Source organism: Triticum dicoccoides, chromosome 4B (genome assembly GCF_002162155.2).
Source record: "Triticum dicoccoides isolate Atlit2015 ecotype Zavitan chromosome 4B, WEW_v2.0, whole genome shotgun sequence".
Lineage (NCBI taxonomy): Eukaryota > Viridiplantae > Streptophyta > Magnoliopsida > Poales > Poaceae > Triticum > Triticum dicoccoides.
Window position 1 is genome coordinate 654346074 of NC_041387.1, and position 25915 is coordinate 654371988.

A 25915-nucleotide genomic window follows, 5' to 3' on the forward strand; every position below is an offset into this window, starting at 1 on the left:
CCTACTGTCCCAACGTGTGGTGCATGCCGCAAGCCAAGATGGGGAAGAACCTTGCAGTAGCTCAGAGCTTCGAACTCGGTGGCGAGAGGAAGATGATATTCTGGTGCGTCTCTTTGGAGAGGAGGGACCTCTCTTTTATAGGCACGGGAGAAAGAGACCAACGGGCGGCGATGGGAGGTGAAACAAAGAGAGGGAGACAAAGTGAACAGCCAGCAGCCGAAGGGATGCAGCTTTCGCATTCAATCTTCACTATAGCAAAAATCTTTTCAGCTTTCGTGTGACCTTTCGTATACTAGTCGTGAGCGGCAAAAAATTAAAACAACGACTCGGCTCATTCCCGCAAGTCAGGGCGCATCGTGACGAGGCATGGCGTGGCGATGCGGGCGGTAGAGGAGGAGCACGCGTGAATGTCTCTCTTGTTCGTATGCTTATACATGTGGGCAAACATCCTCCCTTATAAGGAGGTCCAACTCCTACCAAGCTAGGAATGTGGGACTAAACTTTAGTCTCACCTCTTTACCTTGCACGAATGGGCTAAGTGGGCCTCTAGGATTTATTAGGAATTCTGAAGTGGCTATTGGGCTACCCGAAACAGACCAAATTACAGCAGGAGATGCACTGTTGAGATGGATGTATGGCTGCACAAGGAAGGACCAGGTCCAGAATGATGATATACAAGATAGAGTTGGGGTAGCACCGATTGAAGAGAAGATTGTCCAACATCGTTTGAGAAGCTTTGTGCATATTCAACGCACGCCTCCAGAAGCTCTAGTGTGTGCAGACGGCTAAAGTGTGCTGATAATGTCAAGTGAGGTCGGTGTAGACCGAAATTGACATGGGAGGAGTCCATAAAGAGATATATGAAGGGCTGGAGTATCACCAGACTACCCATGGATAGGGATGCATGGAAGCTTGCTATCCATGTCCCAGAACCATGAGTTGCTTGCGAGATCTTATGGGTTTTAGCTCTAGCCTACCCCAACTGGTTTGGGACTAAAGGCTTTGTTGTTGTCGTTGTCTACCGCGTGGTGACAAATTTTATATCCAAAAATACATGAGTGCTTTTGTCTTCAAATGTACTATAAAATTTGGATTGAAAGATAGATCATTTCATAATTCAGAATATTGCCAATAATTCCTAGTAAATCCTAAAGGCCCATATGGCCCATTCATGTATAAAGGGTGTGTGTGTGGAAAGTTTAGTCCCACCAAACTAGTGGAGGATGTGTGAGACCAACTTATACAGTGAGTTGCTTCACATACCACTAAAAGCTTAGTTTAAAAAAACATACCACTAAAAGCTTAAGAAGAGTGTGGGCTCCTCCTCTCCTACCCGCCTCGCACATTTTGTTTCGTGATTTAGCCGAGCCACGTGCGCGGGCGTCAATTGTGTCTCCCCAACAGTGGCGGAGCTAGCTCAAGTTTAGAGCCTGGGCAAGATTGACGTGCGACCATGTTAATAAGGTTTTGCCCAAGCAAACTCTTCACTAATCTAATTTTCTCTACTACAGTTCCATGGACATGCAGCATGGTAGCCCGGGCAGCTGCCCCAGCTCGCCGGGTGCTGGCTCTGCCACTGCTCCCCAACCTTTTTCCCATCTCGCTCCTCGGGGTGCACTAGTTTGTGTCACTGTGTTACTTGATTCAATCATCATGTTTTATGTTATGTATTTCTAAATTAATAAAAATAAAATATTACTTGAATCTTCAACAAGATACATGAGTTTGATATTTTTCTTTGTTTTCAACTTTCGGCCTTAATTTGTCAATTCGAGATTTTTTTTATTGGTTTACAAGAAAGATCTTGCTCCTAGCTAAAAATTTCAGACAGACAACCATAGCGACATGAGATTTAAGCTCAACCAAAAAGCCTCTTATGTAAACCATATAATTTGAGGATCAAATAGCACATCTTTTATTGAGGATAACTAACCATTGGGGAACAAAAGTGCAAAACGTTGTGAAAACTATGGATCCCAGATGAAAACGCGCGTGGGGGGGTCGCGGAGGCATTGGCATGCAAAGGAACATACAACCAACAAATGGGACATTGAAGAGAGTGGTGGAGGGAGATCCTGGCCACCGGTGCAGCACCAGGCGTGTGGAAGAGAAGAGAAGTGACCATGCAAATCCCATGTGTGGAGAGGAGGAAATGAGGTAGTGCATAGGCACATAGTAATAGGTTTTGTGAGGAAACGAGGCCGTCGATAGACAGGTAGTAATAGGTTTTGTGTGGCTGGGGCTAAGGGCGCCATCAATGATAATTCTAAGTAAGTCATAAGGTAGGTTCCACTCATTGTGCTATAGCAAGCTAGAATCCCTAACATGCTTAATACCCCAATGGACCTTAGGGTGGAGCCCACATGAAGAGCTCTTTAAATCATGTGAGAGAAGGGAGAAATAGTTATTTATTCCTTATATGGCTTGACCTTAGCACTTTGACCCGGTCTTAAGATTTTGTTGCTAATGTATGTTTGAATTGTGGCCTATACCTACCAGATATTTTGATCAAATCCCAAAAGTTGGCCTTTGTTTGGATGGTTGCCAACCTTTTGGCATGCTATTGCACTCTAGTCAACTCTAGATCATTTTTCTTGCCAATGTTAGCCAAATCATGCGCAACCAAAACCTTAACCAAAAATTTGGCTAGCGAATACTTTGGTGGGGCAACCTTAGAGCATCTAGAGTCGGTGTCACCTAATTTGGCCCCTTATACGCTCGTGGACGCACCCAAGCGTGTTCGCTGAAGATGACTGGGTGGACCTCATTTCTCGTATTCCATAGTTGCATCCCTCATATTTCCTACCCCAAATCCATACAAACCCATGCAAATGTTGTTCCTACACAGATCAACATAGAACATAGCAATCCCGCATAGATAAACATAGTGTGATACAAAGGTGCCACCCGAGTTGATCACTTAACACTACTAAAAAGCAACTAAAACCGGGAAGGGGGATTTCTCCACTTCCTCCATGCCGGACTCTTCCTCTTGGGGTCTCAGCGGCTAGACACGGCGTAGGCATCAGTGGCTCCAGGCACGTCATCGTCGTTCTTGTTGTTCGAAGCGAAGGAGGAGGAGGAGGAGGAGAAGATGATGCCCACCATGCGCCAGGCATCGCGGTTCTGCTTCTCCCGGAGCTATGTATCTCTCTCCGCCGCCGTCGCCCGCTGCATCGCCAACCGCTCTGACTCCTCCAACGCCACACGGAGCGCCTTCACATCTTTGCGGCGACGACAGCGGGCATCCGTCTCCGCGTACATGTACGAGTGGCGGATGGTGGTGCGAAGGGCCTCGTAGTCGTCGTTGGTCATGGGAAGTGGCTTTGGCGCGGATCTACTCAATCCGCCCTTCGAGCGGCTGGTAGCTACCTACTCCGCTCGCTTCTTAGCAAGGCGATATGTGCGGCCCACGGACTCCGGTTGCAGTTCAGCCGACGACAGCACCCAGTGGCGCCCTGGCGGTGCAGGGGCGGGTGGTGTTGGGTGGCGCCTAGCAGGGGCGGCATGGACCGCGTCAAACGAGCGCGGGGCGCCTCGGAGCTGCAACTTCTCACTCGACCCGTCGTCGAAACCCTGGAAGAGGAGTTGTCGCCCTGGTCCAGCAGCGACCGGTGGAGGGCAATGCGGAGCGCTAGCTTGTCCTTGTCGAGCACCGACGAGCCATTGGAATCCGCGGCGGCCTTGAGCCACTCCAAGAGGTCGGATTCATTATCGTACATGGCGGGCAGGGGAAAACAAAGTGGATTTGGGGAGAAGCGGAGAGGTCTAGTGAGTACAGACTGAGTTTCACTAGGGTTTGCTCGACGGCCGTCTGATATTTGTGGGGGCTGGTGGAATGGGATCGTTGCGGGCCATAGCGGGCCAGGCCGACGTGGTGGACGCGCCCGGGTGTCCCATCCGTCATATATTTGGACCGGATATGAGAGGTGTCAGTCAGTTCGGGCGTTTGAGGCCCGTTTGAGGAGCCCGTCTGGGTCATTTTTTGTGACTGGTCACCAACAGGGCCATCCGTCCAAGCGTTTGAGACGGGTTTGGGTCGCCTGGCAGTAGATGCTCTTAGACTTAAACCAAACACACTTGGGTCTCAAGGCAATTTGGCTTAAGACCCATGTTTTCGGTACATCGGAGACACCCTAAGACCGTTCCAACCTTGATTTGACAGCCACAAATTTTCTTAGCGGCAATCAGCAGGACGCGACCACGTGGATCCTCCACAGGAGGAAGCGGGGCTTTATATTCCTAGTGAGCTTAAGGCATCTCAACGGAAACCCGTAAATTTTCTCCCGCATCTTTCCGCGGATAAGGGAAACAATCCATGGACACGGATGCGGGAGACCATCATCCAACCGTAGCCGCATACATTTTAACAACAGTTTGAACCAACTGGACGAAATTGTTCAAACATGGCTGGCTTTCATATAAACATGTCGGATTTCATTACATTTACAAGAACTAAGTGGTGTTGGTCCGGCTCTAGAGGTATAATTAATACCTAATCTAAATGATCGCCGGCGACCGTTCCTGTGTCCGGCCATGAGCCCCGAGAACTGAAGCTTCGCCTTCTCCAGTTCCGCCTTCGGAGCCCCGGGAACTGAAGTTGTCCACCTCCACGTGGCCGTCAAGAGACTAATAGACCGACGATGTTGAGCCCACCAAGCTTGGCATCGACTGGAGGGGAGGAGCAGTGGCCTTACTGGGACACCAACGATGGCAACCTACCATGCACTACTCTTCCTCGTTGTCGGCGGCGCCCGCGGACGTATCGGCTTTGTGGTCATGGCGTCGGGGTGCGGCCTCGGTGATGTCCTCCTCCTCCTTGTCGGTCTCACCGAACACCGCCTCGCCCGCCTCATCGCACTCCTTGTAGGCGGTCGCCACCTCCGCCACCCACTGGCGGTACCGCCAGCGGGCGGAGCGGTAGGAATCGAGAGCGCCTCCTGCTCCACCAGGTCCACGTCGGGCGTGACTGCCCTGCCGGCGGCGAGCTGCTCCTCCGCCTGCAGGCGCTCCTTGAGGAGGTGTGGTTGTAGGAGGCAATGGCCTACGCTTTTCGGAACTGCTCCTCCCGCACCATGTCCCATGTAATGGGTACGGGCCTCGCCGATGGTCATGGTGCAATGCACAGGCAAGGGTGTCACCGGCTGGTCGTCGGCAGCGTCCTCCATTGGGACGTCGTCGTCCTCCGGCTGCCTATCGCCAGCCAACCGGCAGTAATGGCGGCCATCTCCTTCTTATGGTTCGGCGTCAGCCCGTCCCAGAGAGATTTGGCGGGGGAGGAATCCATGGTGGGTGTGGTGCGGAGAGGGGTTGGAGGCGGATGATTGCAGCTATGGTCGGGCAGCGGTTTAGCAATGGCGGAAGGTAGAGGGGCGGACGGGTGGCACCGGAGGAGAAACCTTGGCAACCATGTGACATCAATGTGGATGGCAGACAGACGGACGGGCGGCCGTCGTGTCGTTTGAACACACAGTAGTCGCCTGCACTAGGTAGCTGTCTGGCCGCTCTCTCAGCCGGTGCGCCGCTTCAATGCTGGCACCAGTGAGCGGCTGCATCCGCTCTGGTCGGGTACAAATGCGGACACTGACGTTCTGGAGCGGCGTTGACCGTCTCGGACGGGAACACGTGCAGGCGAGGAAGGAGGGGTTTGGGTTGGCCAGTGTGGTCAGAACTTCAGGAAAGCCCTTCATGTTTGTCTCCGGTTTGCAGAAAAACACGTCTAAACCGCGCCGCGAACTGATACAAGACCACGTTGGATGGCTTTCGCTATCCGGACAGGCCGGACTGCGCGGTCTAAATAGACGAGGGGGGTTTGAGGGTAGTTGGAGATGCCCTTAGAGACAAGTAATTTGAGTCCGCCTATTCCACGCCTAGTGCATAGGACAGTTGAGGAAACACAATGCGTGCATTCCTGGGTCGAACCATTACTGGTTTGAAACCGATTTTTTATTCCAAAGATTTTGTTTTTAAATTTTTAACCAGTTTTTAAAATGGGAAAAGTATTGCTGAAAATGAAGAATTGCTGATGTTTGTATAAACAAAAGGTTCATGTATTTCTAGAAAATAGTTTGCACTTTTTTAAAAATATTCACATATATTTCGAAAAGGTGTTTAAAAAGCATCCAAGGAGAAAAACGAACATAAATGGACAACAAAATGGTGGAAACCGAAACAAAAAAAAGGAAAAAAGGAAAAGGAAAAACACAAAAAGCAAAAGAAAGTAAACAGAAGAATTGAAAGGAACATTAGATCTGACGCATCGGTGCCCTTCATCATTGCAACATAGGTCTTGTTGTGAAAAACTTGTGCAACAGAGGTTTTGTTACATAATTTTTTGCAACTGAGGTTTCGTCTTCATCATTTTGCAATTTCTTTTTGCAACTGAGGTTTTGTTGCAGATTTTTCTTTTGCAACAGAGGCTTTGTTGCAGAATTTCTTTTTTCGTCTTTGTCTTTTTGCAACATAGCTAACGTTACGGAAGAAACTTATGCAACATTGATGATGTTGCAGAAGTTGCAAAAATATCATCAGGAGCCAGTGGCATGTCACGTGGGACACATGTTGTGCGAGCAAGGTGGCGGATGGGTTCTAAGAAATCAGCCGGCTGAGGGGAATGATTTCCCAATAAAAATCAAGGAAAAATCGAGTAAAGAATCTGCCCAATAGACTGAATCTACCATCTATCAAACAGGCTGAATTAGTGTAGCAGTTGAGCGTGCATCTAGGAGCGAAGAACGGGTCACACGCGGCCTGCAGCTCCCATGCCTACCAGTGCGTGACAGGTGGGCCCGCTGGGATCAGCTCGCCCGATTCCACGAGAATCTCTCCCCTGGTGCCTGGTTTGTTACTTCACTCCCTCTCCTTGTTGTACTACTGTCGCTCGATCCCCTCTAGAACCCCTATTCTTGTTGCTGTTGGCTGGGTCATCCAAGATCGATGGGGTCGTCGTTTAAGTTGAAGTGGGGGCCGGCGATCTGCATGGTGCTCATCGAGCTGTTCACCACGGGGCAGATGCTGCTCACCAAGGTGGTGGTCGACGCCGGGCTCTTCGTCTTCGCCCTCCTCACCTACCGCTTCTTCCTCGGCGCCGCCCTCGTCGTCCCTCTCGCCCTCATCTTTGAGCCGTACGTCATCGCTGCTCTACTCACCACCCGTGCATCTCATCTTTAAGATTTTATTATTACTCCTTCGATCCATATTAATTGTCGCTCGTTTAGTATAAAGTTGTCGGAGGTGTACTTATTTCTGCATGCATGCATTCCTGGTCGATCTAAAGCTAGCTAGCTATCTTCATGACGTAGGTGATCGAATTCCTTCTTTGCACTTACATTGATTTGTGGTTCGTGTGTGCCTATGGGTATGGGTGGATGGCGTGTTGGGTTTGCATGTTGCGTTCGCCGTGTTACTCGTACGTAGTCTGCAGGCATGTTTAGCTGGACAGGCCGTTTGTCTTCTTTCCTGGCAGCCGAAGAAGCTACTGAGTTTTGGCGGTGGGAATTGTAAGCATATCAAATCTGATATGGATGCCACGCCGCACATATGTTCCCAAGGGTCTATTTCACGAGTCTTCCATGACAACAACGCAACCTTGTGCGCCCGCCGGTTGCTCAACGTCTCCTATAAGTAGTATGGACGGTCATCGCATCTTTAGGGAATCAAGGTGAAGTAATGGCTACACCCCCGGCCGAAAACATACCAAAACATTTTTTTTTAAATCTGAAACTTTGTGGCAATTATTATGAATAAATGTTATAGGTGTTTTTCAAGGTTTGGTGGTCAAATGACATCCCAGGAGCTCTGTAAAAAACAAATGTTATAGAAGCTCTGTCATTTGACCACCAAACTTTGCAAACACCTATAGCATGTATTCGTAATCATTGCCACAAAGTTAGATAATATGGTCTGCAAGTAACACTTATGGCGCAACAACGAAAATTACGCTCCGAAATTAAAGCTGATGACATGAGATAAACTAGCTGGCAGTCTAGCACCACCTGATGATCAGAAATTACAATATGCATGATCTTTGCATTTATATTGATCTGTTATGTTCTTCCCTGCTGGACCAATATATGGTTTGTGTTTGTCTATGGCATGTCTGTCCATTGCGTTCACCGTGTCGCCAGCATGTGTACTGTACTGTGTAGTCTCCAGACCAAGTTTAGCTAGACAGGCTGTTTGTCTTCTTTCATGATGGACAAGGAAGCTACTGGGTTTGGAGGCGTGGGAATTGTAAGCATATCAAATCTGATATGCCACACATAGTTTCCCAGGATCTCACTAGTCTTTCATGACAACAACCTTGCATGTTTCTCATTTGGTTACTTACCAGTACGGGTTTAGCTCATGGTGTCTTTGGAAGTCCGCCTCCGCCGAACGAGTATTTCACCACGAAAGGCTTACAAGGAAATTCCACTAGTATCCTACAGGCTACGTGATAGAGGTTTAGCTCATTACTCGAATGAAACCAAGTCTACAACAAAAGGCTAGGGAATTACTTTATCAATTAATTGGAAGAACGGAAGATATACTCTTCATAGGTCATACTCGTTTACCAGTCTGAAATGTAATGAAATCAAAAACTGAGAGAGGAAAATAGACAATATGGTCTAGAAGTAACATTCACGGTCGCAAAAATGAATACTACGCTCTGAAATTACATCTGATGAGATAAATTAGCGATGCCTGATGATTATATAACTTGCACATTTTTTAGACAATTGTTTGAGCATTGATATCGATACAAAGTCCAATCAAATTGTCTGCAAAGGTGCAAAGTGCACAATATCCCAAGAAGTGGAGGCATGTAGCTAACAGAGCAGACCCTAAATCAGAAAGATTAGAAAGTACAGCTAATTAGATGCAAACACAAGTTCTCTGTGTAGCTAACAGAGCATGCACCGCCGATCCAAATTCAAATCTTTAATTTATTTTTTTGATATTGAGGAATAACTCTCATATATATCCCTCGAATATAAAGAGAAAAATTAGAGGGTGTAAACATCATGCAAACACAAGTTCTCTGTACATGCACGCCACTAGCTCACACATAAAGAATGACAAGCACTTGGCTTGGTGAGTTAGAGCCAGCACTCCCCTCCCTCCCCGTAGCTTTGCCACTCCCTCCCTGTAGCTTTGCTCAAAGGCTATCTCCAATTCTCCATCACGCACGTCCAGCGACAGATATACCCAATGGGGGGCTCGACGAACGTGAAGGAATGGTGGCCTGCCGTATTCATGGTGTTGGTCCAAATTTTCACGACAGGGTTGGTGTTGCTCACGAAAGTGGTGGTGGACAGTGGGTCACTTGCTTGGACCTTGCTCACATACCGCTTCTTCCTTGGCGCCATCTTGACCGTCCCCTTGGCGATGTTCTTTGAGAAGTTAGCTCTAATTAACTATTGTTATTTTAGCACTGTTATTTTAGAAGGTTGTCATATGACAGGAAACATTTGGCAGTGATTATGAAAATTCTTCGTGATATAGAAACATTTTGCAAATGATTATCTGTTTACTTACCCTCATCACCTCATGTAGAGGGAGGTTGAAGGAGCTTAAATTGAAGGCATTCATATGGATTTTCACCAGTGCACTTGTGGGGTTAGTCATTTCTTTCACATCTCAGTTCAGCAATGGTTCTGATAAATATCTACCCACAAAGTAGTAGTGATTGTTGCTTTCTCCTTCCAGATTCACAATTCCTGGTCTCTACTACATTGGCCTCGGAGACACATCGCCAGGATACGCGATAAACTTCTATAACATCATCCCAATTGCCACCTTCATCCTCGCGGTCCTTTTCAGGTAAACATGGTGGAAATATAATGCAGCACCTACCAGGAAAGAACTGCAACAACTGTATGATCTTTTTTTCAGGAAGGAGTCACTGGACATGAGGAGCCTGGTGGGGAACATCAAGGTCATTGGAACCCTAGTCTGTGTTGGAGGAACTCTGGTGATCAGCCTGTACAAGGGCAAGGTGCTGCACCTTTGGCCCACCAATATCATCGGCTACCACCCGAAGCAAGCCGGAGCTGCGTTTGGTCACCACCATGTGCGTGGAACCGTCTTGCTCATCACCAGCTGCCTCAGCCTCGCCGTTTGGTACACAGTACAGGTATACAACAAACATATAAGCAACAACTCACTATTGCAAAATCCCAAATAAATAGTATTACGTATGTATCATTAATTTTGTATATGTATTTCAAGCAAAATTCAACTACTCCGACGAGGGAGTATTACCTTTTTTTAATTCTTATAAGCAAAGTGACCAATACAACTTAATTATATATGAGTTTGTAATGAGCAGGCTCAGATGCTAAAAGTGTTCCCATACAAGTACTGATCCACTGTAGCTACATGCTTCGTGGGGAGCATCGAAATGGCTGTCGTGGGGGTTGCCATGAACAGAGAAAAGGCGACATGGGCGCTCAAATGGAACATGAGCTTGCTCACCATTGTGTACTCGGTAAAACTATTCGGCTATTCCTTTTGTTGTGCATCAGTTCACTTTTTGGCTCTCAGTTGAAGGTCCTCATTTACATCGTCTTGCTGCAGGCAATACTTAACACTGCTGCCAAGTTTGTGATGATTTCGTGGGTTGTCACGCAGCGCGGGCCAACCTATCCGGCCATGTTTTGTGCCGTGTCGGTGTTCTTCACTACTATTCTTGACTCACTGCTTCTCGGCCATGATCTATCCGTTGGGAGGTATGCTTACCAGTTCTCCATTTTTTTTTAAATGTAAATATTGGCTTATTTCTGAAAAATATGTAAATGTTGGGTAACGTTCTTAAGACCATGTTGTTTTTAGGAAAGAATTTCTGTATATACCAAGATATGCATTGCCAGTTACTAACATTGTCTTCCTAAATATTACCCATTGCTGAGTTTTCCTTGCAAATGATACTTTGCTCTGTTTACATGCGTGCAGTATTCTCGGCATGTTCATGATTCTAGCTGGGCTCTATCTTTTCCTCTGGGGAAAGAGAAAAGATTCGATACTACCAAGCGAAGAAAACCCGAAGGAGCAAATGTTGTTTGAGAATGAAGATAAGAACGATAAATCAGTTGCCAATGTATGATTACTTCCTTTGGTGATATTGCAAAAGGGACTATCCAGAAGTTTGTGTATACGAAACGCTGAGAGAGAGAAACTATATTGTCTATGTCAATACTTGTTGTGTTGTCCTCAACTACTCATCCAATTTAATCATCACGTAAAGAAGGTCAATATGAGAAATTGTTGATTATGTAGTTGTCTTCATTGCAATTGGCAAAGATTAAACCATGCCATGAAAATAGCAAAATGACACAATTAGTTCCAAGTTTTGTATTGTCTTTGTTTGGTTTTTATCTTAAGTCTCAATCATTGACCTTACATCATTTCTCCACCTGTGGCGAATCTAGGGAAAATGGAGGGCAGGCTCAAAGTTAACGACCGACCAATTTTGGACGAGTATAGGCTAGATCGTGATTGTGTAAGCTTGATGGTCTGCCGCTGATTGCCTGGGCTGGGCTGGGCCTAATACTAGTAGTAAAAAAATTGAATCCCTGGAAAGTCCCCCCCCCCCACACCCCACAATAGATTCGCCCCTGCTCTCCACTGCCTCATGCATTTCCCTCCTTCTATATGAAAGGATCGAGATGGAACTGGGGAAGGGGGGGTTCATAGGTCTCTAAAAAATTATGATGCTTGGAAAGTCAAGGGACCAAAGTAAAACACAAATTAACGAGCTACAGTTAGGGATAACCGAGGACACGTAGAGACGAGGACATATCCTGATGTTCACTTCCTTGGAGGGGAGCTAGTCATTGTTCGAGAGGTGAGAATCTACAAAGGAAACCAACACCACAAAGACTCATCTTCTTTTCCTTGAGATGTCACCACAAAGGCAATTTCCAACCGGTCGTAGTAGACTTTGAGGCGGCCTCCAAACCTCTACAGACACATGGGTAATTCACAAGCACATTCCTCACCAAAGACTATAACTTTGTAAGAGTCTTCAACCTCCTAGAGTAAAAAGATCCACGGCGAAAGCTTGAAACTAGCTCAAATCACGAAATCAGTTGGTGGAGAGAGAGGGGGGGGGTAGAATCCACTCTCAAATTCCTCACGAAATCAAAGATTTAGGATTGGGGAAAACTGGGGAACTTCTTCTTAGATGTGGTCTTGCAATAAATGAAGTGGTCAACACACCCAAGGGTTAGGTGACTTAGAGCAAGTATAATAAGGTGACGTAGGCAAGCTGTAAGACTTTAAATATATCTTTGCTGAGTTGGATGGGAGAGAATGTGAGAGAGAAGAGAAGCAGGTTGCAGATTTACAGCCATCTGTAGCACCGGTTCCAAGAAGCTCTGTGAGGGTGTATGATGGGCCATGTGATAAAACGTAGTACTTCCTTATAGCCCACTACTATACATGTTGGCTATTACATTTGCTAATGACATGATAACATGTTATAGTCATCGGTCGACTACATTATTAACCATGCTCTTATGGTAGGAAAAGTACTAGCTATTTTCGGGGAGAAGCACACACTGGCCGAAATTGACAGTCGAGCCCAGCAGACAGATGCACCGACCAGAAGTCAGGGGTGTACAGACCGGCCATAATTGGCTTGGATAGTCTAGCTCGTTGACCTCGTAATCTGAGTGCACTCAGAGAAGTCACGTACAGTTGGGTGCTTGTCCGTCTCAAGAATACCTTGGGGTCGAGCGCACCCATAAGAGCATGATTAATATTATAGCCAACAATCGGCTACATGAGGTTGCCACATTATCTATAGTCAATCTAATAGCCAACATGTACTACTTCATTAATAGATGGCCAACCTTATACTCATATTGTTTCTTGAAGCACGTGCAGCAGCCGGCTGTTAACCTACAGCTCGCTTCCCTTCTATTTTCTCTTCTCTTACATCCAACTTAGCAATGATATAATATTCTAATCCTTACGGCCTAGTGACTGTACTTATTATACTTGCTCTAAAAGGGTCGTCGAATAGTCCGGCATTTGTCCAACACAAACCAAGCGAGTCTCAGACAATCGCCCTGTCGGGCTATTGCCCGGCTACAAGAATCACTCACAGTAATAGCACAATATCGCCCTGTCTTTAGCAAGAACACTGCCTCTTGACCTAGGTTTTGTAAACTTCACCTACCCTAAGTCAGAGGCTCCAACCACTCACCAAGGGTACAAACTATACTGGGACATCTCAAGATGTTTAGACAGATATGGCTCGGAATGTCCAAATTGTTCTTTGAAACCAAACTTCACTAGCTTTAAGATTTTGGATAGAAGTCACTTTGAAGCAATCGAATGGGAGTAGGAACTTCTGTAGCATCCTATAAATGCCTAGACCACCCGATAGAAGGATCCAAAGGTCTGAACTACACTCAAAGTGACTCGGGCACTCTCTTGAAAGGACTCCGAGATTACAAAGACAATGCACTTGGAGGCTTCCAACATGAAAAACGCCCAGAAGATACAGCTCAAATTTCAGGCTCTTTTCAGCAGCTTCTACTCTACGAGCCCTTTCAGGAAAAACGCCCAGAAGATACAGCTCAAATTTCAGGCTTCTTCCAGCAACACACCACAAATCGGAGAAGACGCCATGAGTTTTGGAGGTCTGACTTTGAGCACTTGGCAAAAAATATCTTCTCAAAATCCAAAACAAGTTACCGTTTCAAAGAACAAAGTCCAACGTCAACTAACATTATCCATAACATGTACTATTAAGGTCTAGATGCCGCAGAACAGTATAAATATTTGTAAAAGCATAATTTCTGGCTCCATGACCATGATACTTCTCCCTGGCACGAAAGATAACTCAGATGTACAGCCCCCAATTTCACAATATCACTTCTTGTCCGTATTTTTTTACCCCAAACCTACATTATTCTAAACTAACACAAATACACAAGTTATTTTAACAATGATTCAGTACCCAGTCCTTTGAGAACACCACAACCTATAACTATCATCGGTGCAAAAAATGTAGCAGGCGATATACAAATACAGCCATAGCATATAAATGCCAGTCAACACGGAGATATATACATCTACTGCTAACTCAGAACCGGGGATCAACTAACTACGAAGGTGCTCGATCTGGGTGAAGATTCAAAAGATTGGTCATGCCCACCATCATATGCCTGCATTCTGGTTGTTGCCAGCCAGGATGAGAGAGATCTCCAAACCTCTGCTGAAAGCCTGGTTGAATAGTAGCCGTGTCTGGAAGGTGGAGATGAAAGGAAACCAGGAGCAGATGGCTATGGGCACAAAAATGATCATTCCCATGCTAGCATCATACAGACGAGCCAGCGAGCGCACTGTTTTCCACAAACCCAATCTCTTCACAATTGGTTTCCATGCCACAGCAATCTGCAGAAGCAAAAACAGGATTGATAAAGATTTGGTTAGTAAGAAACTCTTGTATCCTGAAATTTGGAGTTGTTTTCTTGAGATAAAAATCTAGATGGTGCTTGAACAGTTGTATGGTAGTAAAGACATCCCCGCCTGTCGAGCTAACAATCGAAAATGAACATGAACACCATTCTGTTACTATGCAAAGGTAAACCACATGGAAGACTTGACTAATAGGAGTATCATCTGTGTCATCATTCTATAAATCCTTTCATTAGCTACGCAACATTAGCAGATCCACTACCAAGTTTTAAGTTGCGTAATAACCAACCAGCCTTTATTATCCAGTGTTGTTTTGAACAATGGCACAGTTTCCGAAATGCGGCATTTCATGGTACCAAAGTTGTCACATGAAACTCACCGAAAGAATTCCCCATCCAGTAGGCACATATGCTAGGATGGAAGCAAGTACATCTACAACAGTGAGGTGTGTCCTCGCAATTGCCACAACCAAACCTGCCAAAACCACTAACAGTGCAATGCTTTTGACCAGACGCAGGAGCAACTGGAAATGAACCATGGCCTTGGGGTTTAAACTAAATACCTGCAGATTAATATAGAAAGCAACACAGGTCAACACTGCGATCAGTAAAAAAAAGTATGGCTGTTAAACATTACATCGCGAATACACATACCATTAGGAGGACAAAAAGCCCTCCAAGCACAGCCCATGATACCCAATATACCTGCAGTGCCAAGACATGATATTACTATTCTAGTATTCTTTTCTTTTTGATAAAGTAGGCCAACAAATACATGCAATTGATTCGTCCCCAACTGTTCCCCAGAAAATGCAATGAAGACACACATCACAACACTATGATTAACAAAAGGAACAACTGATACATCGGTAAGCTTAAATAAACATTACTATAACAAATAAAAGATCCATTCAAGGAATAGTAGAACCAGACATGGTGTTGTGATGTTTTCAAGCAGTTAAGACGACCAAAACTAGCAAAAGAATGGCAATGCTTAACATTCAATCCAAGATCAGTTTTATGCGGTATCGGAATTGCACCTGTGTATGTGTCGTGGGTGTGTTCAGGTTACAGAAAAACAGATTAGTGTTTTGAGTTACCACTGTTAAATTAAGTAAATAGTAACCATTTTTAACATGGTCTTCCTTCAAAACATATAAGAAATGAAAGAAAATATTTTTGTAATCTTTTAAAGTCCAAGTGGAAGATCAGACAATCAACGGTATATACAAATATAGGCTTTGCCTTAGTAAGTGCTTAAAGAAACTGCAGTATCTTTGGAACATAAAATTCCACATTCATTTGTCATTAAGTAAAATTCCACATTCATTTGTCATTAAGTAAATTCCACATTCCACATTCATTTATCAGGGCTGGAACACAAACATACCGATAATGCTGTATTTTCTTGGCTTGCTTTCATGTGGTAAACAACTCCATACTGGAAAATAAAAAATCTTAAACTAAGTATAGTTTCCATTATCCTCCCGCGGAAGGTGTGAATATGTGCCTGAAAAGGAAATGTTTGGAAATGAATTATTTTCAACACCTTGGTCCTCAACAAAATTCAGTATTTTCTTTAATTGCGTCCTTTTCAAAGAAAATAATCGCGGAAAGAGCACGAGTAATGACATAATCAGTGTAGAGGTGGTGCCAAAACAGAGCAGGAAAAGTATGCAACATTTGGCAGAGTAGTAGGCAAGACAAAAGATAAAGTGAGCTTATTGAAACTTTTGATACATCTATGTAAGAATTCAAAAGCATAAATGACAATGCTGCTTCAAAGAAATATGTCAATATGTTCTCATGACATTATCAGGCTACAGCAGGATATTTGTAAAAGAAGATCAGTTTTGTGACAATGTTGAACTTCAAAAACAATTCAGGTGCTGACACAAATAACACAGCAGATAGATGTCATAACAGATCATTTGAGACTGGGGAGGCTAGTGAAAGCAACATTGAATTACCAGTTCTTCATCCCACCAAGCTTCCCAGCTTTCTTCTCCTTTAACCCCAATACCACCTCGGTAAAAAAGCCAGTTTGTCCAGTCTCTGAAATCCTCGACGACCCTGATAGAGCGAGAGAGAAGGGGTGGCACAGGGTTTATCTTTGTCCTGACAGTTTACAGTGATTGGCCGGAATAAACATACATGGAATGCTTAGGGCTTACTTTTGCCATTCAAATCCAGACGGGTTGAACACGTATGGAGCAAAAAGCCAAGAAAGAGCCATAAACCAGCTACTTATGGAAAGTAAGATATAGCCAATTGCTCCATTGTTGTTAAAACCATAAGCTAGAAAGATAACCAACAGAAGTGCAACCTCCAGCCTACAAAACGGAACAAGAATTTTTGGCTTGGATATAATACTGAAAATCATAAAAGTAACATCAAGTGACAACATACCCTTTCACAAAATGGCTTCGGGAATAAAGACGGTAATTCTCAGCAAACTTAATATGCCGTACCACAAAACCCCTACCAGTTGCTCTATACTGGTAATAAATAAGAAAAACAAGATCAGTATAGTGTAAAATTCTCAACAACAGAAAAATGTACTGTGAAATTAAGAAGACGAGCATTACTTCCAGAAAGCCCTACCTTTGCACCTCCATGCAGTATTGTGCGGCCAAAATAGTGAGTCCTTGTTCCAAGAGAGAACGTGAAAAATACAGAGCATAGTTGGAACTGCATGGTAATGAAGCTGACAAAAGCCTGCATCCACACAATCACATGTAAGGATTCATAACCGGTTGCTCTCTAGGGAAACTTTTACAAAGTAGTGGCCATTCGTGAACCAAGCTAACAAATAGTGTGAAGGTTCCACATAACACACTAGAAAGATAAGCTCATCTCAAAAACGAATAAATTAAAACCATACTGGAATAGAAGGAACATAACTTAATTTAAACTCAAAATATTCTTTTCAGAGTAGACATGAATAGAGATATGATAAATAGAGATATGATAATAGACCCAGAAGTCTGCAAGGGAAGGGAAATACCGTTAGGACACCTTCTTCCAGGATGAAACCTAGAATCATAGGAATTGCAGTAAACACACCAATCTGGAAAAGAAACTGGGTGTTCAGAGCCACACTCAGTGCTTTATTTCCCTGTATATCCGCCCTATTTTGAATTGATTCTCCAACACCAGATAAAGCCTACAATACAACCAAAAATGCGTCAGAACAAAAAATCCAAAACATGACAAAGAAAAGACTGAAGAAATTACAGATGCAAAGGTATTTTTGACACATAAACTGTTACATACCATTATAATAACAAGTGAAGAAGTTTCTCTTGAAAACAGGTACTCCCTCCGTCCCACAATGCAAGACGTTTTTGCAAGCTAAAGCATTGTGGGACGGAGGGAGTAGTATTTAAATGCAATGCAAAGCTTAAGAAGTTTGCATTCACTATAACTTTGTGTTAACTTTATGCCCCAAAAGTAACATGTACTGGCAGCCGCATGAGCCAAACAAAAGTGCTTATGCTGTCACCCAACACTTATGTTACATGAAAAGTAGTGGAGAGAAAGAATAGCCGAGACATAATTCAAGCGATATGTGCGGCCTAGAAGTCTGGAACAGAAGTAACTAGTGGCATAAATAAGCATGACAAAAGGCGCAGGAAACAAGTAGGTTTGACAATTACATGCAAGTAGATTGACAGGTAAAAAACAAGCTGCCTGAGATTCTCGCACAGAGATCTTACAGCAAAAAAGGAGAATGGGTATTGAATCATACCAGATAGGTTTTACCATAGAGAAATATGTACACCGTCAGTACAGTTAGCTGCAAAAAAAAATTAAAGATTGGTGACTCTTTAAGGACAAAAGAAGAAAAGGGGCACAACAGCGGAATTCTCAAGGTCAACAGGCAGCATCGTCCATTTATACAATTAGTTCTATCAACGTGACTTGCAATAACACAAATCCCACAGATACAGGTATAGCTCTTATAATGCACAAAACATGAGCTTGCACAAGAAAAATGTATTAGTTGGGAGTTTAAAATAAGAATAATATTTGAACATAAAAGATTCGTTTGAATGATACTCCCTCCGTCCCATAATATAAGAGCGTTTTTGGCACTACACTAGTGTCAAAAACACTCTTATATTATGGGACAGAGGGAGTAATACATAGTAGATTCACAGAAAGCAACAAAAATAATATAGGATCATAGTGAGCATTTGGAAACAGAACACAAAATGGTTAATAGAACAATAGTAACTGCCATAGCAATGGCTGAAGATCCATACAAAACAATACTCTGTTCATAAATAGAGACCTGTTGGGCCTTGACAGTCACCAATATGCAACGTCGACCATCAGTTTTCATACGAATATGCTACTCCCTCTGATCCATATTACTTGTTACTCAAACGGATGTATTTAGCACTGAAATACGTCTAGATACATCCGTTTGAGCTACAAGTAATATAAATCGAGGGAGAACTGCAATATTATGACAAACACTTTTCTCGAAAAAACTAAATAGTAGTATGAGTTTCACATGGCCAAACTACTTTTTTTTCATATTTATGAGTCGAGGTAAGAGATGTTTGACTGCACGCATTCTAGGACATTGTCTATTTACAAACAGGATAGTAGAAAACGCCGCTGCCAGAAAAAACATGACATGTCGTATCAGATATAGAATTACCATAGTACAGAAGTAAAACCCAACAGTAGTCACATAGAAGGATAACATCCTGAAAAAGTCAAAAAGCTGCCCAAGTCTGTATATATCTCTGCTAAGAACTTGTTCGCCGTTTCCTCCCGCAACTTTTCCTTCAAATAGTGCGATCTGATTAAGCCCAACATCTCTTCCTTTACCAACCTACAGAATATGTCAAACATCCATACAATGTTCAAAAGGCAGTAGTGCAGCCGAAGTTATATGCTACAGTCGCTAAGAGTGGAGATCACTGTGGGAAGAGAGAATCACACCGAGGGCATCAGTATGTTTGTTTAACTATAAAATTGCTGGTAAATATAATTAAGTGGTAGAGGCCAACTATATTGCTCTCTGAGTAACACAAAGTAAGCAAGGTTTAAAGCTGGCAGCTCAAAAGTGGAATCACTCAAGGCCAAACATATTTGGAATATTAAGACGAAGAAAAAATGGCATCCATCAAAAATTCAAAATACTGGAACACTTGAGTTGCTTACTTCCCCTTAACACACCGGAAAGTTGGCTAGTAATGACCAAATAGAAGTAATCTACCTAGCACAACTGAATGCCTTCGACCAAGAGTTCATATATTCTCTAAGTTAGCAGAAACTGCAATGTAGTCACATAGTCTCCATCTAAAGTTTTGTACAAGGCATGCAGTGGATTCAGTTCTGTTATCAAGTCTATCCTTGCGGAGTTCTGTAGAACAGTTTTGTCCAATATAGGAATACAGATGCGAGGAGTAAATTAAAAAAGATTACTTGTTTAGAAAGATTCACAACTCTGCCTATGTTGTCTCAACATAGCCAGTCCCAAGCCCGGGTAAAGGAGGAGGGTTGTGATATAGGCTTGGCGAGCCAACATAAAAACTCAGCCACTCTTATGGAGATGAAACCCAAAAGATTTTCGTTGGGGCGTAACCCTCTCAGCGACGTGCAACATCGGAACCCGGGTGTGGTGGGAAATGGGCAAGGGCTGGGCCGGCAACCCCCTGGTAGCGTGCCGTATCTTGATCCGGATACGGCGGCAAGTGAGCGAGGATCGGGTCGTCGCATCCTTAGTGGCGCGTTACATCGGCGCCCGGATGTAGTGGAAAATGAGCAAGGGTCTTTGCATTTGACTCGACGAACGCGAAGGGTAAGGGAGCTAGCCGAGCCTAGGAGGATTCGCTTAGGTAGCTGGAATGTAGGGTCTCTGACAGGGAAGCTTCGGGAGCTAGTTGATGCAGCGGTAAGGAGAAGTGTTGATATCCTTTGCGTCCAAGAAACCAAATGGAGGGGACAGAAGGCGAAGGAGGTGGAGGATACCGGCTTCAAGCTGTGGTACACGGGGACGGCTGCAAACAGAAATGGCGTAGGCATCTTGATCAACAAGAGCCTCAAGTATGGAGTGTAGACGTCAAGAGATGTGGGGACCGAATTATCCTGGTCAAGCTGGTAGTTGGGGACTTAGTTCTCAATGATATCAGCGCGTATGCCCCGCAAGTAGGCCACAATGAGAACACCAAGAGGGAGTCCGTTAAGAGAGACCTGAAGGATTGGAGTATCACCAAAGAACTAGCTATGGACAGGGTGCGTGGAAGCTTGCTATTCATGTGTCAGAGCCATGAGTTAGTCGCGAGATCTTATGGGTTTCACCTCTAGCCTACCCCAACTTGTTTAGGACTAAAGGCTTTTTTGTTGTTGTTGTTGTTTAGAAAGATTCATAGTCCACAAACAAAGAAAGCTTAAGGTTTCCGTTGACTGAAACACCTGATCAGCACCTGATCAGCAAGCACCTGATCAGCAGGTACACTAAAACAATTACAAATTGATGAAAAACAAGACCTGAATATACTCATGGTGAGTTATGTTCCCTTGACGCAGAGTAGAGTTAAACCCTGCAATTCAAAGATGGTGCGCCAGTAAGAAGATACGACTCCACGAGTGTAATATATTATCGGCTAACTAGCTAATGATAAGCGCTATAGCAGAAACAAAGAAAACTATCGCACATATATGGAAACAGTAAGAATGATAGCATGAACAATTGAACATACTGATTGTATACGAAAGAGATACCGTCCAACTAAAACATGAGAAAATACACAAGACTAAAATATGGTGTTCACAGATCTGCACGAGGCTTCTACTTGTTTCTTGAGAATACGATTGCATATAGCATTTACATTACAAAATGGCATTGCAACATATAATTATTAACTTGCTCATTTCCTCAAAATTCCTTTAGATGAATAACCGGACTTTAAGGCTAACAAAGCAAAAGTACTGTTAGTGTTTTGTTAAACAAACATGAAAATTGCAAGATATTTCGTATGCTTTCCACTTTTCTGGATCAGCAAACAGTATATAATATCAAAATGCGTAGAGCATAAAAAAAATATGTATATAGTTGACTCTGAAGTGAAGAATTTCTTTCCCTTATGAAGAGCAACACAGAATGGTAATCAGTTGGGATGTAGAGACAAAACATAACCTAATGTATACTACTCAGCTTCTGAGATGAGAAACAGATATAGTTTCCAATGAACTATGTAAATATGGTGAGCTGTGTACCATCATGTTCTTAACTCAGAAAATAGTAGGCAACCACAGAACAAATTAATACTAGAAAAGTAAAGAATAATACACAAACACCAAGAGACAAAGCAGAAAAGGGTATTTAATCTTACCTGCAAATATATCCTCACTGATATTGATGATACGGGACGCCTTACTGATGCCACCCCTCGTAATATGAAATATTCTATCAAACACGTCTGGGTGACCATAATGCATTCTCACTCTGCAAAAATAATTATTATGTAAATGCACTTACTTCAGTGGATTAGAAAATAATTCTAAGATACTTCAGTCGATTAGAAAATTATTATGTAAATGCACTTACTTCAGTGGATTAGAAAGAACGCGCTGTCCTAATGTCACGAAACTAGTTTCCTGATTTGACATAAACGAAGCGAGGGAGGAAACACTACACAAGAGAAAATGTTATTTTGACTGGGTTTACTAATGGAATAAACCAGGAAAAAAATACACAACCAAAGTATACTGAAATATCACCTTCCAGTGAAGACATGTTCTCTAACACCAAGGATTGAAGGCTTGAACTTGCCATGATTTTGAGAGAATTCCTCAAGCAGATTTCTCATTTTTAGTGCCTCCTCGAAATAGTTATCCTTCAATTGAAAAAACAACTCAGCAATGATAAACAAAACATTTGATACAGTATTGCAGATTTGCAGTGGATCATTAGTCAAATCCTCAAACAGAAACAATATACATAACAGATTGAATAGAGAAACTATGCATGGAATACAGAACTACCGAATGTGTAAGAAATGAACACACAAGAAAAAATGTGCGTGGGAAAGTGAAGAAGGTGTAGCAAATAAATACATTTTGTAACAGTTAGTACTAGATAGCTGCCTCTACGACTGTAAAACCTTCTCTAAGTTCATAGAGAACTTTCTATTCCCTTGCAAAACAAAGAAACTGTATGTCCTAGAATGTTTAACTGTGCAGAGTTTGGATTAAAATGACACTAATTAAGGCAGGATCGAAAAGGCAATGTGTATTGATAGGGCGGGCTTGAACAGTAACCTCTCCTATCTGCCTGATTTACGAGGAAGAGAAGATATTTGGCATGCTCTGTTTGGGTGCCGGCGGGTGAGGAATATTTGGAGAAGGTGGGGTCTCAAAGACAGGATCGAAAAGGCAGCGATTATTGATAGGGTGGGATCTGCTATTTTGGATTTACTTATTAGTTGTGTTGATGCTTACGGTATGTATATGCAGCATGTTTATGGCCGTCCTTATCGCTGTGGGGTGCTGGTATAACTTGTGTGAGAGAAGGCAGCAGGATAATAATGAAGGTATAATTGCCTGAATGATGCGCTCTCGATTCAGACTTTGCCTCTGAATTACTGTCAGGCCAGAAGCACTGTTAGTAATTGCGACAAAAACAACAGATTTAATTGCTAAAGCTAAATGTCGATGCCTCGCTGTCATCCCTCCAGGCATGTGGACGGAGAATCTGCCTATTTTCTGTTTTGCCTCAGATATGGATGAATTTGAAATAAAGCTAGCCAGTAGCCATGAAATCTTTCCCTAAAAAAATGACAGTAAATAACTCAAGAAAGAAGCATGAAGATAGCTAGATACCTGATTCATATCAATGGTTTGTACAGCATTTCCGCGAGTGAAAATGACAGCATGGTTTTGATTTTCAGGTTTACCCTCCCCAAGCTTTGGATTGCCGGGCAATTTAACAGAATAAATTTCCTGTAACAGGAAGTTTAGTTTGGTCAGAATGAACACATTGCTCATATAACAAAACACAATATTGAAGTTCACAGTTGAAGATTTAGTGCTGCTTGTAAGGATATGAGAACTGCGATAATAGTATCAGAATGAACAATCAATGTACTTACTGTGACGGTCTACCCCACAGTTTTCTGCACAAATTTTGTACTTAATGTACCAAAACAATATAAAAGAACTAACGTCGTAGGCAGTAAAGGCATGATCAGGGAAAACAACGGCTGAAACCCAAGCCAACTTCTATTGAACACCCCTCAAGAAAATCGATGAGAGCAATCAACCTTTAGACAGGAAGAAAGACATCCAAAACTAAACTACCTTGTCCTTTCCATGGATGTCAGCTTTAACAAGCTTTGAGTAATACTCAGTGCTAGGCTTTCCATTCTTAACGCTCTCAACAACATCGATGTATGCAATTCTGAGAGCTTCATTCCTGAAAAACAAAGAAAAATCAGAGATGGTGCACTGGTGTAGCGCAATATAATACGCACAAAAAGAAAAGAGCTAATCAGCTCCTTCACTGATTCTAAAAAGAGAAGCATCACTCATTTAGCATGAGATATAAAGAGCACCTTTGCATCAGAAGGGCTATATCTGCAGCTTCTGGCTTCCCTTCTCCTTTCTGCACTCCGTAGATTTGGCAGGTAACCACATACGTAAATTTCAAATCAGCCTGTGCACGTGCTTCAGGGGAGTACTCAAAATGTGTGTCAGCCAGACCAGTCATATCAAATGCAGATTCGAGATCTGGACAAGAAAAACATCAGAAAAGGATGTTACATGCATTCAGTTAAGTGAAGAATTTATGTCTGAAAAGGAACCTAGTAGACATACCTTCAGAATGCATTCTCTCCAAATAAGTTTGCAACATAAGGGCCTTCCTGTAGTACATCATCCCACGAACTGCAGAGAAACATAGTTACAGAATATAGATCCATGCATAGGAAGAGTACTACAAAAGGAATGCACACAGAGAAGAATCAACATATAAGTTCCAAAAGATAGCAAACCTGTTCGCGCTAATGTCTGCCCACGGTAAGATGCCCATAGCCGAAGTTCTAGTATGTCATTCGCACTGCTAAAAAGTTCAGTGTCTGCTGCATTTTCATCCCTGTTGATGCGAGTAAGGAAGTTCTTCCATTCATCTGTATACAGAAGTTAACCGCATAAGGTTTGGACTAGGAATTCCCATGATAACAAAGAAAATTGCATTCTCAACAACTAAGACGGGAATGAAATAAGCTCAGTTGTATAGCATTAGTATTGATGACAGTATACTGCTAGGTCGAGTTGTCCATGTTTAGAAGTGACCAATTGGTAAAAACAAGTGGGGCATCAGATCTACTCGAATATAGAAAAAGATCTCTTTGAAGGAACATGGTTTGAATGAGGAAACAAGGGGATCTCTCAAACCAATTCATCAGAAGCTGACCACCTTTTACATAAGTGTCACCAAATTTCAGCATGGTAAGAAAGAACAAACCTGGATAAATCTTCTGAAGATAAAACAGTGTAGATATACCATCTTCATTTTTCTTTTGGAGTTCGGCGATGCTATAAAGCACAGTCTCAGAGTAATATGGAGTAAATACGCTGCAAAAGAACATGGCAATGTCAGAGGCAGATACAGCAAGTGCAACTGAATGGGTAAAAAAAGGAAGACCGAAGTTCGTACCCACACTTGGTCTGGAAACTATACCATTCGAGTATATAATTCTCAACTCATAGTTTCAGCAAACTCAAAGTTGAGAATTATATACTTGAATGGTATAGTTTCAAATACAAAAATATGAATGGTTTGGTTCTAGTACTGTCAAATACGCTGCCTACTACACATCAAGGAATATGGTTATGTTACAGCGTTGCAGACTGGGTGTTATACCAATTCATAGACAAATATGTAACAAGAGCCTTCCTAGGGCCGAGTATCGTAGTAACTGTAGGATATTCAGATGTGTACCAAAACCACTAAATTGTACATAGATGCTGTTTAGCAGGACCCTGCTAAAAATGCTATAGCCCGCCATTTAAAACTATGGTCATCACTCATCAATAGATTATAAAAGAAACCACATTAGCTCTATCAACCACTACAAATTATTTACAAAATGTTTACAAGGAAATAAGACATGTACTCCCTCCGTCCCAAAATAAGTGACTCAACTTTGTACTAGCTTTAGTAAAATTATAATAAAATTATACATAATTAGGGTAAAAAACATATATAATGTACTTTGCTATGCTACAGTAATGATTTAATGAGTTATAGTTTATGTATTACTTAATCAAACCACCAAGAATATGGAATCATACACTTGTAATACGAAGTTTTGTTAGTCTACATACTCCCTCTGTAAACTAATATAAGAGCGTTTAGATCACTACTTTAGTATTCTAAACGCTCTTATATTAGTTTAGGAGGGAGTACTATTTGTACTACAAAGGCATGGCATGAACAAGAATAACTAAACAAACTAGCGGGTTTTTTAACAAAACCACAT

At 42.9% G+C, this 25915-nt stretch overlaps 2 protein-coding genes across 2 annotated transcripts in view; one reads left to right on the plus strand and one right to left on the minus strand.

Annotated features, from left to right (window-relative positions):
• Positions 1 to 6936: 6936 nt before the first annotated feature.
• LOC119292990 (WAT1-related protein At1g44800-like) lies at positions 6937 to 11684 on the plus strand. The gene is made up of 6 exons (XM_037571612.1): positions 6937 to 7124; positions 9691 to 9804; positions 9877 to 10117; positions 10561 to 10712; positions 10936 to 11084; positions 11581 to 11684. Exons 1-6 carry the CDS (start codon positions 6937 to 6939, stop codon positions 11682 to 11684), a joined length of 948 nt encoding a protein of 315 aa, XP_037427509.1.
• A 2086-nt stretch (positions 11685 to 13770) lies between these two features.
• Positions 13771 to 25915, minus strand: part of LOC119292080 (callose synthase 9-like) — a 35153-nt gene continuing 23008 nt past the window's right edge. The window contains exons 31-51 of the mRNA XM_037570911.1: positions 24898 to 25007; positions 24425 to 24559; positions 24249 to 24317; positions 23987 to 24161; positions 23733 to 23847; positions 23256 to 23375; positions 22155 to 22270; positions 21982 to 22065; positions 21767 to 21879; positions 20922 to 20974; positions 19084 to 19260; positions 18163 to 18210; positions 17419 to 17577; positions 17016 to 17129; positions 16821 to 16909; positions 16586 to 16744; positions 16382 to 16484; positions 15802 to 15921; positions 15066 to 15116; positions 14792 to 14974; positions 13771 to 14388 (exon numbers count right to left, since the gene is read on the minus strand). Coding sequence (XP_037426808.1) covers positions 14152 to 14388; positions 14792 to 14974; positions 15066 to 15116; positions 15802 to 15921; positions 16382 to 16484; positions 16586 to 16744; positions 16821 to 16909; positions 17016 to 17129; positions 17419 to 17577; positions 18163 to 18210; positions 19084 to 19260; positions 20922 to 20974; positions 21767 to 21879; positions 21982 to 22065; positions 22155 to 22270; positions 23256 to 23375; positions 23733 to 23847; positions 23987 to 24161; positions 24249 to 24317; positions 24425 to 24559; positions 24898 to 25007 — 2530 coding nt within the window. The 3' untranslated portion in view covers positions 13771 to 14151. The remainder of the gene's footprint in view (positions 14389 to 14791; positions 14975 to 15065; positions 15117 to 15801; positions 15922 to 16381; positions 16485 to 16585; positions 16745 to 16820; positions 16910 to 17015; positions 17130 to 17418; positions 17578 to 18162; positions 18211 to 19083; positions 19261 to 20921; positions 20975 to 21766; positions 21880 to 21981; positions 22066 to 22154; positions 22271 to 23255; positions 23376 to 23732; positions 23848 to 23986; positions 24162 to 24248; positions 24318 to 24424; positions 24560 to 24897; positions 25008 to 25915) is intronic.

Coding starts and splice junctions, on each gene's coding strand:
- LOC119292990 (XM_037571612.1), top strand. CDS start 6,937: ATGGGGTCGTCGTTTAAGTTGAAGTGGGGGCCGGCGATCTGCATGGTG. Junction 10,118..10,560: donor CCGTTTGGTACACAGTACAG/GTATACAACAAA, acceptor GTCTTGCTGCAG/GCAATACTTAACACTGCTGC. Junction 11,085..11,580: donor TAAATCAGTTGCCAATGTAT/GATTACTTCCTT, acceptor CCCCCCCACACC/CCACAATAGATTCGCCCCTG.